This window comes from Diabrotica undecimpunctata, chromosome 3, assembly GCF_040954645.1.
Source record: "Diabrotica undecimpunctata isolate CICGRU chromosome 3, icDiaUnde3, whole genome shotgun sequence".
Classification (NCBI taxonomy): Eukaryota; Metazoa; Arthropoda; class Insecta; order Coleoptera; family Chrysomelidae; genus Diabrotica; species Diabrotica undecimpunctata.
Genome location: NC_092805.1, coordinates 63,604,719 through 63,616,735, shown reverse-complemented (window position 1 = coordinate 63,616,735; position 12,017 = coordinate 63,604,719). Strand labels below are relative to the sequence as shown.

General features: G+C 35.3%; 2 protein-coding genes across 3 annotated transcripts in view; both read right to left on the bottom strand.

The window, feature by feature from the left end:
* Positions 1-264: 264 nt before the first annotated feature.
* Positions 265-717, bottom strand: LOC140435825 (uncharacterized). Its single transcript, XM_072524542.1, has one exon. The coding sequence runs from the start codon at positions 715-717 to the stop codon at positions 265-267; it is 453 nt and encodes a 150-aa protein (XP_072380643.1).
* Positions 718-1,427: 710 nt separating this feature from the next.
* The window catches only part of LOC140435624 (uncharacterized), a 59,650-nt gene continuing 49,060 nt past the window's right edge, over positions 1,428-12,017 (bottom strand). For both annotated transcript variants that reach the window (XM_072524362.1, XM_072524363.1), the window contains exons 6-7: positions 6,109-6,241; positions 1,428-1,551 (exon numbers count right to left, since the gene is read on the bottom strand). In XM_072524362.1, coding sequence (XP_072380463.1) covers positions 1,487-1,551; positions 6,109-6,241 — 198 coding nt within the window. In that variant the 3' untranslated portion in view covers positions 1,428-1,486. The remainder of the gene's footprint in view (positions 1,552-6,108; positions 6,242-12,017) is intronic.

Below are 12,017 nucleotides of genomic sequence, written 5' to 3'. Positions count from 1 at the left end.
TCCTGAGATAGTCGTTCTGAGTGCTGTTGAAGCCATTATTATGCTTGCATGACTTCAAAATGTTTTCACGTTTATAGACAATGCATAATTCTTACTGATATATGACTCAGAACTACCTGTGTCTATTAAACTTTCAGTTGTATTTCCATTCACCTTTATCTCAGTAACACTTTTAGATAAGCATTGAGGGGCAGCAGCACGATTTCTAACATTGGAACTAGATATAGTAGTAGCTAAAACAGCAGCTGATACTGAATTGGGCATCTAAAGCCTACATACCTTGGAAAAATGTCCAACTTTCGAGCATTTCTTACAAACTTTGTCTCTAGCAGGGTATAGGCTACGAGGATGCCTTTCAGTTGATCCACAAAAGTAACATTTGCAACTTTTCACAGCAGCAGAAGTATAATTAGTGTGCTCTCTGGTTTCGGAAGAAATTGTATTAATCATTTGTACAGGAGTTGTATAAGCCTCAGAGTGTTTTGAAGCTGACTCCAGAGACTGGGCTTTCACTATGGCATCTTGCAGAGTAATAGTGTTGTTTTCTAGTAAACGTTGTCTTATGTCATTAGAAAGAATGCCATTGATAAAAGAGTCTCTTATATAATCTCTATTTTGGTCTGCAGGAACGGCTAGAAAATTACAGTCTTTGGAAAGCACTTTAAGATGTTGAACGTATTGACCTATATTTTCACCAGTTTGTTGTTTTTTTGTCATTAGGATATGTCTGGCAAAAATTTCATTTTTGGGTTTAACAAAAGCTGCTTCGAGAATACTTTTGGCTTCAGAATACTTTCTACAATCAGAGATGAGTTTATAGATATTGTTGCTCACGTAATTTACCAGTAGTTTGAATTTCTGCTCCTCTGAAACATCAATCACAGAGGAAATAAAGTTTTCAAAGGTAGCTTTTCAATGCATCCATTCTTGAGACGATCTAGGAGAGTTAGGATCTGCATCGAATCTGTCTGGTCGTAGTAGCTTATCCATATTTGATATTTCTTTGTATATTAAATTGTAATGAAATGCAAAACCTTTATAAACTAGGTTTTACATACAAGAAATTAGCATTGTTTTGTATGAATGAATAACATGACAATTACATATGACATTAACTAAAACTAAGATGACAAATGACAAACACAGTTCACAGACCACAGGACAGTTATAACTTTTTTGGGTCAGTAAACTGACCCTGATAACCAATTTTGGAGACGAATCGAAAGAGGAGTAGAATTCAGATTTACATAACTAACCTCGAACCAGGAAGAAATTAGGCGTAATATAAAATTTATTAATAATACACTCAAACTACTTAAATTTTATTTTTAAACAGTAACATACAAAATAAACTTAATTAATTCAAAAATAAGTTGTGCATAAGATTAAGATTAAATGGGTTATAATATATATATATATATATATATATATATATATATATATATATATATATATATATATATATATATATATATAAATTTAGACATTATTCTATGTCTAAATTTAAACATTTTGATAGTTCATTGGAATACTCACAGCCGTCATCAATATCTAAAACAAATATAACCAAGATTTATAAGAATATGTAGAATTGTTTTATAATACAATATTTTCATATCGCTACAGGACATTTTCATATCATATAGGCATGAAGCTGTACCATTACTTGTTGATGGATACAATTTTTGTCAATTATTGATGATGCATATAATGCATATGATCATGATTATTATCAACTTCAAGGCTTCCAAGGCCAGTGATTTGAAATTTTGTTATCTGAGTTTATATGCCATCCCGGAGTTTAGGAATCTTTTATTCCTAACATTTCGTGTGAAACTGCATCTAAATAGGATGTGGCAATTTAATACTACGAAATACAAAAATTCCCCGATGGAGAATTTTGTTAAATCCATCAGAGATGTGAGAGAAGTTTTTACCCTTTTTGAAAGCGGGTCAGGGAAATTGGCTTAAAGGTCAAACATTTCAATAAATGAATAGAATTTTGAAGTGTCAAAGGATTCAAATACTTGGGAGCAGTGATAACAGTCAACAACAAGTTATGAACAAGATGTAGAATCATACCAGAAAAAATGGCATATTGCTCCTTATCAACACTACTTTAATCAAAATTGCTCTCTAATACGGAAGTGAGACGTGTACATTGAATCAGAATGAACCAACTTATTAGTCTGTAACAATGTATATACCCAGCTATTGTCGGCTGACCACCGCTATGTATGCACGCATTCACACCGCTAAACTCCACTTCCATTAATGAGCGCTGGAGATGGCAGACTGCCGACGGTATAAAACAACGTACCCTGTAAGAGAAAATTGAGTTCCGCCACAGTGCTGATCTGGTAGGAACTTTACCCGGCCTTTGGATATTGACCAAAGGCCAACCGCATCTGCTAGAGTATTGATATAGTGGCAGCTCCCGAATTCAGTCTTAAAGTGTGCATCTGAGACTGACCCGTTCCGTGATTTAGTGTTGATTAGTCACTTCTTGTACCTTGTGTCTGCCTTCTTGCCTTGTACCATTGAACTTTTTTTGTATGATACCTGTTAGCTAGAACCTAATATTATTTTGTTATTTATTGTATATTTTTTTATTTAAATTAAACCTGTGTTTTACTGTGTCGGCTGTGTAACAAAGCTACCTGTCAAAAATTGGCCCCCAAGCAGAAGTAAAACGTCACAAGCTTTAGAAAGAAAGATCCTACAGACGATGCTTGGGTTCTGTAGAGAAATGATTACAAGAGAGTTAAGACGAAGACATAACCAGGAACTCTATGGAGACAAAAATATAGTACGATACATCAAGGCAAATCGTATTAGATGGACATAGCATGTACTGAGATCGAATGATGAAAGACTAATAAATACAACTTTCTGGGAATGGCCCGATTACATAAGATCATTTGGTCGCCTAAAACAAAAAGTTGAAAGGACGTAGTAACGAGTGTTCTGCGTAAGATGGGGGTGCAACAATGAGATATTGCTGTACAAGACCGGCAAGAGTGGAGAAAAAAATAAAAGCGGTCAAGACTCACTTAGAGTTATAGAGCTAAGAAATAAGAAGAACAACTATATGAAAAAGCACAGAAATTGTGATAAAACAGAAACTAAAAGAGTAAAACGAATCCAATAGGAGTCATACCAGAGGCATTGTTTGGTTTCAGACAAGTGCACTAATGCGAACTACAAGTTCTGAAGTAAACAGAATATATAACCCGAAGATTGAACGAAAATCAATATATAGGCGTAGTATTCTAAGACATCGGGAAAGCCTAGGATAGAATATAAAGGACTCATGTACAAAAGAAAACATTTTGGGAGTAAGGTTATGATATGCATGATCGCTTCGTACTTGGTAGATGGAAGTTCAGAGTTCAGATAGGAAAAGTTTTGTTCAAAGTCAGAACACCAGAGGCCAGAGAACTACAGAGAGTAGTAATGTCTCCCCTACTTTACACCATATACACATCTGAGACCCCAAACGCCAAATATATTCATTGCAACATGAGGACTTGCAACATAAGCTGTAATGTTCAAGAACACAACACCCAAAGACCAAGCAGAACTAATACTGAAATAGAATGGTCAAATGGAGCTAAGTAGCTAAGTTAGCTCGACTAATAGAAAAAGGAAGTAAACATACAAAAAAAAACAAAGATGATACCAGTCAATTTTATTGTTATACTGACATTAATATAAGCCTTGATAGCGCAGGGGCAAATATATAAGATAAACAAAAAAAGGTACAGGCAATGCAAAACAAGAGCATACGGTAGCCTCGAGGTTTCCCTACTACATCATTAACAGACGCGAGGTTTCCCTGTTACATCATCAACACATATATGTATGATGAAACGAAACAACCGAAGATATTACAAATACTAATCAATGAGAATGCCCGGAAGATATACTTTGAAATAAGATACCACCCTAACCGTATCCTGAGAGAATTAACAAGCTATGATAAAAAACTCCAGAAACGTCCCAGACATAAAATACAGCTGAGGGGATCACAGCACAAATATATAGTACTACAGTTAAGCACATCCACCAACTTTACTCAGGCTCAGTTCTAGATATAACTTTATATATATTATTAATGATTAACTTTCCAAAAAATTATTAAAACAGTAACAAAAACGGATTCTACCACAAAATAAATAAGAATAAAAAAAAACAATAAAAACCGGAATTACAAAATATTTTTTAAAAAATGTCCAAGGAGAGAATGAACTCACTTAACGTCCAGATTAGACTTGGACCCCAACACAGTCTGGACGAAATTTGGTCAGACGGGCACACATACAATATATATGAAAATACACAACAGAGGATAACAGGAGTAAAAGGCTTAACGTTACCTCGAAAAGCAAAAAAAAAATTACATTTTTTCTCAGGAAAGCTACAAGGACGAAATAAACTACCCTGTAGTCCAGATTTGGCCTTGGCTCCAATAAAATTTGGATGAAAGCTGGACAGGCGGGTACACACACAACACATATGAAGATACACAAGCAGCGGATAAAAAACTTTTTTTTCTGAGGCAATCTCAAAAGGTAAAAAACGATCACAGCAGCCTCAAAAAATCTCTGAAAAATAGCGAGGGGTAAGGACTGGTTTGGTGTTTAGGGGTTACGGAGGACTATACTACACTGCACGAGACCTTGGAAGTACACTTTTATGTCCTGGTCTGCTACTCAGGGTCTCAACTATTCCTAGGGTTCGCAATAACTTTTCAAGGAATTGTGAGTACATCCATCACTACGAAGTCGGGATTACAAAGTTTGTATGAAGATAATCAGTGGTTGGGTGAAACGATACCTACGAGGTTACTCTTACGTCCTCTATGGCATATAAACCCCGATAATAATGTATTTTTACATATGCTTCGAAGTATTTTATTTTCACAAACCTCTATTTTTTTTGTCTCTTTTTAATCATAATTCATCTTTTGTAACTATATACCTTAATATTGTTTTATATATTCTTGTTTTTGATCTTTTTTGATATATTTCCAGATACCATCACTCTTTGTAACAATCTGAAACGCTATTTGACTTAGTCAATATTATTGAAATTTTTGCTGATTCTTCCTAAGTTTCTTTCGTAATCTTGCTTTATTTTCTGATGGTAATCTAATACTTCATTGAAGAGAGGAAATGATAATAAATGACCTTGTCTTAATTCTTTAAACACTTAAAAATCTTTTATTTCGTCTTCGTCTACTCCAGCGTATTTATGACAGATTAAATGGAAACTTGTTATGTGTCCACAAATAAGAAGAGAAACGAAAAACTTAAATATAATATTTTATATACGATAATAAACCACAATTGATTGTAATGAAAATTACATTTTTGTTTTATTTTAAAGTTTGGATATCTAAATCTGCTAATCGTTCTAAAAAAAATGTGAAATAAAAATTGTAAAAAATGAATTTAACTCATAAATATTGTTTTCAATTAGCGGTGAAAAAATATTGACAGATCGAACTGGCTTCAGTTTTGTACGCAACCGGCATGCCTACACTTATAGAGCTAAAAATTTTGAAAGGTGTTATACCCTCGACATCAAATTCTGATCTTTTTGTGTTTATTGTTAGTTGTGACTTATGTTATAGTTAATAATTATAAATGATGTGTCTCTCCCCTGCTGTTAAATCATTAGTGTTAATTTCTTTTTTCAGCATCGGTAACTAGATCTTGCTGCATTTTGTTTCTGAGTGTGCGACACAATTTGCTTAATTTAGTTAGATTAGGGCAGGTGCCATAATTTTCCTTCTTTTATATCTACCATCCATTGTATGGATAAATTTTCGATAAATGGCAACTGTTCCATTTTCCTTATACCTTTTTTGATCGCTGAATTTAACTTAACTATTATGTTTTAAGTGGCTATTGAATTTGTTTATTAGGTCTATCCTTTTTTTATATGTATTTTTGTAAACTATATGTATGTTATGTATGATTCTATACAGCATACATATAGTAGTATAAAACTGAACTATCCAATCTAACAATAAAACTAATTTTTTAACAATATATGCAGTTCTGTTTTAGTTACTAAATATTAAGAAATAAATATTCATACCACTCGTAGATAATCTGGTAAAACATTTTCTGATTTCTCTCAGGGTTTTGATTCGTTGCATATCATTATCATTAATATGTTCCTGAATCCATTTTATAAACAACGTCTCTGAAGGTACCTGATCATCATCTAACTGAAAATCATAAACAGAAAAAAAGTTAATTCAAAAAAATTATTAAAAATTAGAAAAAATTTTTGCGCACCTCTTTAGCAGTCACACAGCTTTGTTAGTACAATTAAACCTAGAGCTAATATTAATACTATTATAAAAATTAATGTATTATAATGTACGCATATGTACATTTCGTGCTCGTTCTCTAGACTTCATGTGCCCAGTATTCGCACGTGACATATTGAATCCATATTTCTTGACTTTTACGTTTAAAAAATAATTCTTCACAGAACATAAAAAATACATCTGAGTTAGGGTCTTTAGTAGTAAAATAGGCTACGGGAGTATCGTCGTTCAATGAATCTTAATCGTTTATCCTGGATTTTTTTACAACTAACTTGGCCAGTGGGAAATTGTCTTCAGATGAATTTGATGATTTTGGCTTGCATCGTTTGTATATCTTCTTGGGCATGGACTTAATGCCAGTAGGTCCTAAAGCAACTAAAATATTTTGCTCTAACTCGTCCTTATTTGACGTCGATGTGAGTATCACAGACTTGCCACCGATTTTCTGCCACGTGTTACTTCCTTCTTTTTAAGTTGTGGCAATGGAATAATATCTGAGAGAAGGACAGTAATATTTAGATACTGATTTTATTCTTGCTTCGTTTTATAGCTGACTTTCTGCTAAAAAGCCTTGTTCCGAAAATATATCACGTCTAACTAGATAAATTTCAGTAGCATTGAAGCATTTTACTCCTGTCTGGATTTTTAAATAGGCACTTCCGAATAATTCACATACGTCGAAATGAATTATGGCTCTGTTAGTCGTTCTCATAAAAACTCTAACTTCTTTACTGTAATAAGTTTTAAGAGCTTTCATTACCGTCTTATCGAGCGGTTGCATTTTGTGCGTCGTATAAGAAGGTAAACAAATAATTGGCACAACATAATCCTTAGTTTTCAGAATGACAATCAAGTTTCTGGTAACGTATATCCCTAAAGTTTCCGGAAAATTTTAGATTTAAAATTATTATTCGTAGGAAGCATTGGATCAAGTTGCCATTGGAAACCAAAGTTAGTAAACAACTTAAACGATATGAACAATTTCAGTTTTGACAAATACGGTTCGTTAAGATGTACAATCTTAATATTCATCAAAGTATTTATCGTTTAGTTGGACATGTACCAAAACGCGATATTGTAAGAATTTTTAGTGCACAAAATATTTCTGTGTCAACGATTTACCAGACAATTAAAGAGTGCCAAAATGGTATAACATGACTGAATTTGCCTAAAAGTGGAAGACTAAGAGTTTTAACTCCTGCTCGGGAACAGAGATTAATTCAGAATATGGAGAACCAATTAGGAAAGTATTTGTGAAATGTTGGCCGAAGATATAATGTTTCACAAATGACTGTAAGTAGAACAATTTTTAGAAATAATTTAAAACGATATAAACGAAAAAAAGCTCCTAAGTACACACCAGCCCATTCCTATATGTTGCCGTGCATTGAGACGTATTCATTTTCCTGGTAAAATTCTTATTATTGATTTACTTTATCCAATTCCGAAATGAAGGGCAACGACGGACTTTATAAACGCAATGAACAAGATGCACCAGACGAAGTTAGGTTTAAGGAAAAAGTGAAATTTGCCGATAAAATTTTGATATGGATTGTCATCTCAGAAGCTGGTGTTTCACAGCCGTTTATTGGGCGTGTTCGCGGTGAAGCTCTCAATGCTGACAATTACGTTGATAGGTGTCTTACAAAGCTTGTTCAATTTATAAATACTCATCACTCCAATGATAAAATCATATTTTGGCTTGGTCTAGCATCATGCCATTATGCCAGGATAACGACAGATTGATTAACTGCTCAAAATATTGTTACGATAAATATGACTCATATTTAAGCTGTAAACAAATTTTTCTAACGAGTATTTTTTAGTGGGATCCCCTCCGATAAAACCTGTCTGGGTTCCATGGCGTTCGAGAACGTTCAGCAAGAGGTCACCGGCCGAATTCTAGGGAACTCCAGAACAACGGTTAATAAATATATATAGACGAATTTTGCTTGTAAACAGTTAGTCTGGAAAGAATATTTGTTATCTAATCGAGTTTGAATTGTAACGCAGGAAATAAATGTAGTATATAAATTAGAATAGTGTAAATAGTGTAAAATAAATTATAAGATTATATATATATATATATATATATATATATATATATATATATATATATATATATATATATAAATAAAGACTCTAATAAACTAAGTGTTAGAACATTTTATAATAAATAAAGATAATAAATTAGATTTATAATAATAGTTCAGTGGTGTCAGAGTGGAACTTAAAATAAATTGTGAAAATGACTACGATTTATGAGCTCACAGTTACGAATTTAAGAAGACATTAGAGGACAGAGAATTAGCTTCAAACGGAAAAAGGCTGATTTAGTCCAACGACTAAAGAACGCTTTGGAGGAAGAGGGTTTGGACCCGGAAACTTATATATTTGAAGACAAATATGCTGCTGTCATCTCGTCGATTTCGAGATTAGAGAACAAAGTTTCTGGCGATATTTAGAAAGTTACCGGTGACATTGCTTCTTTAGAAGAAAGAGTTCCTAACGAGATTTCTTCTCTCGAAAGCAAAGTTTCTGCTAACATCTCTTTGGAAATCTCTAAAGTCACTTCTGAGATGTCTGCCCTCGACGATAGAATATCTTCGTTAAAAAACCAAGTTGCTGCCGATATGTTGGCCTTCGAAGAAAAGATGAAAGAGATGGAAAGGTAGATTGAGGAAACAGAGACAGCAGAGAGAGGAAACAATCCAATTACAGTAGAGACAAAAGAAGACGAGACGAAATGTAAGTTGGAAACACGGCCGAAATTTGAAGGAAGTGGAGGTTCTGTTTATGTTAAAGTCCCAACTTTCGATGGAAAATCGTCATGAAACAACTACATGAAACAGTTCGAATCAGCTGCAAGAGCGAATGGATGGTCTGAAAAAGAAAAGGCTGTAAACCTGACTATCGTTCTTCGAGGAGATGCCTTAGTTGTGCTTCAGACCATGGCCGTAGAGGAGACGGATGAATTCGAACAACTTAAGAAGAGGTTAAATATGCGATATGGCCACGAACATTTGGAGCATGTATATCAGTCGCAGCTTAAAAATCGAAGACAAAAGAGAGATGAGGCTCTTCAAGAATATGAGGTAGATATTGCCAGATTAGTACGGTATGCTTATCCAATAGCTCCCGAACACATGATGGCTTCGACCCAGAACTTTTACAAGGACCCTCTTATACTAATAGCTTCTTTGAAATGTCGTGAAGATAGTATATATGTAGATGGAAAAATAAATGGTAAAAGGCATACGTTGTTTGTGGATACCGGAGCGACTAGAACCATTATACGCCCGACAGTTATAAACAGCCGTAAGAAAATGTTACCAACGAGGTTGTATCTTTGGACCGCTACAGGTGAAATTGCTAATATTCATGCAGAAATCCAGGTACAATTAGGAATTGGAGCAGAAAATTTCGTCCATACAGTTACAGTTGCTGACACCGAAGAGGATGTTATATTAGGAATGGACGTAATGAATATTCATGAATTACAATTGGATTTTAAGAATAAGGTAATCAAAGTTGGTAACGAGGGGGTATTTCTTCATCCACATAATGACAACCCTGTGCAAGCAGCCGTTAAAGAAGACACAGTCGTGCCAGCGATAAGTGAAACGATCATAGTAGCGTGGTTACAGAAAATTGTGGACGAAGGGACACCTGTTATGATGGATTCTTGGAACCATGACGACGAGGTCGGCCGAGGAATCATAATTGGAAAGGAATTGGTGACTTAGGCTAAAGAAATACCTGTGGGACTTATCAATGTCAATGACTACCCAGTGACCATCAAGAAAGAGACAAAAGTAGGAACTTGTGTACCTGTGACATCCATAATCCGTCAGACGACAACATCCGACAATTCCAACGACAAATTAGACCAAATGGTTACAGTTGCTAGCTCTAAATCAGATGGAAAAAAGGAAATTAAAGGAATTTCCTCGCCAGTATCGTAATATTTTCGTTCCGAAAGAAGGAAAGACGGGAAGAACTACCGTTGTTAAGCATAAAATTGATACTGTTAATGCTAAGCCAATTCGTCAAACAGCTCGACGATTACCACAGGCGAAAAGAGAGGAAGCTGAAACGATTGTTCAGGAAATGAAGAAAGACGGGGTGCTAGAACCTTCTACGAGCCCATGGGTCTTTCCGGTGGTCCTAGTTAAGAAGAAAGACGGAACGACAAGGTTCTATGTGGATTACCGTCTGCTGAATAACGTTACCAAAAAAGATAGTTATCCTTTGCCTCAGATCGACGACACATTGGACACATTGGCTGGAAGTAGATTATTTTCTACTTTGGATTTAAAGTCTGAACACTGGCAGGCAGAAATGGACACAGTAGATAAAGAGAAGACAGCCTTCACCACAAGATCTGGATTGTGGCAATTCAACGTTATGTCATTTGGACTCTATAATGCTCCTGCGACATTTGAGAGGCTTATGGAAAATGTGTTGAGAGGGTTATCTTGGAAAACATGCCTGGTTTACCTAGATGACATAATCGTCTTGGGGGAGACATTTAAAGATCATCTGAAGAATTTAGAAAACGTTTTTAATCGACTTAAAGCTGCCCAACTGATGTTAAACCCCAAGAAGTGAGCTTACTACCGGAGGTTTATAAGAAGTTTGCAGATATCGCTAAGCCATTAACGCGAATAACAGAGGAAGCAAAAGATTACCGCTAGGATATAGACTGCCAAAATGCCTTTAAGACCTTGAAAAAGCATTTAATCACAGCACTAATTTTGGGGTATCCACTGCCAGAAGGAGAGTTCATCTTAGATACAGTTGCATGTGCATGTAATGTGGGAATTGGATGAGTGCTATCTCAGATTCAAGGAGGACAGGAACAAGTCCTTGGATATTTTAGTAAAGTTCCTTCAAAACCTGAGCGGAATTATTGCATCACGAGAAGAGAACTTCTAGCAGTAGTGAAATCGGTAGAGCACTTCCATCAATACCTCTACGGAAGGCAGTTTTTAATCCGAACCGATCATGCCTCCCTTAAGTGGTTAATGCAGTTTAAGAATCCAGGGTGTCAGATAGCAAGATGGATTGAACGACTCCAAGAATACCATTTTAAGATTGAGCACTGGGCCGGAGTTAGCCACAGAAACGTTGATCCTCTTTCCAGAAGGCTATGCCCAGCAGTGTGTTCCCACAGCAACAAAACGGAATACAAGGAAGCAGCAGTGCTAAGAACAACGATGGTCAACGACGACTGGACGCCTACTAAGATAAGAGAGAGATCCAGTTATACAGAAAATTCGAAAAATGGAAAGAGGAAAACCGTCGACCAATTTGGCAAGAAATATCGAACCTATGCTCAATAGTTAAGACGTATTGGGCCCAGTGGGACTCATTTATCATGGAAGATAGCTTGCTCAAAGGAGTAGTGGAAAATGATGACGGTTCAGAGAAGAGAAGACAGTTGGTGATGCCAAAGAGCAGAATAGCCGAAGTACTTCGTCCCTTGTCATTTTTATACAACTGGAAGTTGTAAAGGAGGGTCCAATTACCGATACCAGCATACCGTTCCAGTTCCAGTCCTGACCAGGTGTCAGGAGGAACCATCTTTTAAGAGGGGGGCAATGTTACGACAAATACGACTCATATTTAAGCTGTAAAAATATGTCTCTAACAAGTATTTTTTAGTAGG

Bases quoted from the DNA above. Each gene is read 5' to 3' on its own strand.
- LOC140435825 (XM_072524542.1), bottom strand. From the start codon at position 717: ATGACAAAAAAACAACAAACTGGTGAAAATATAGGTCAATACGTTCAA.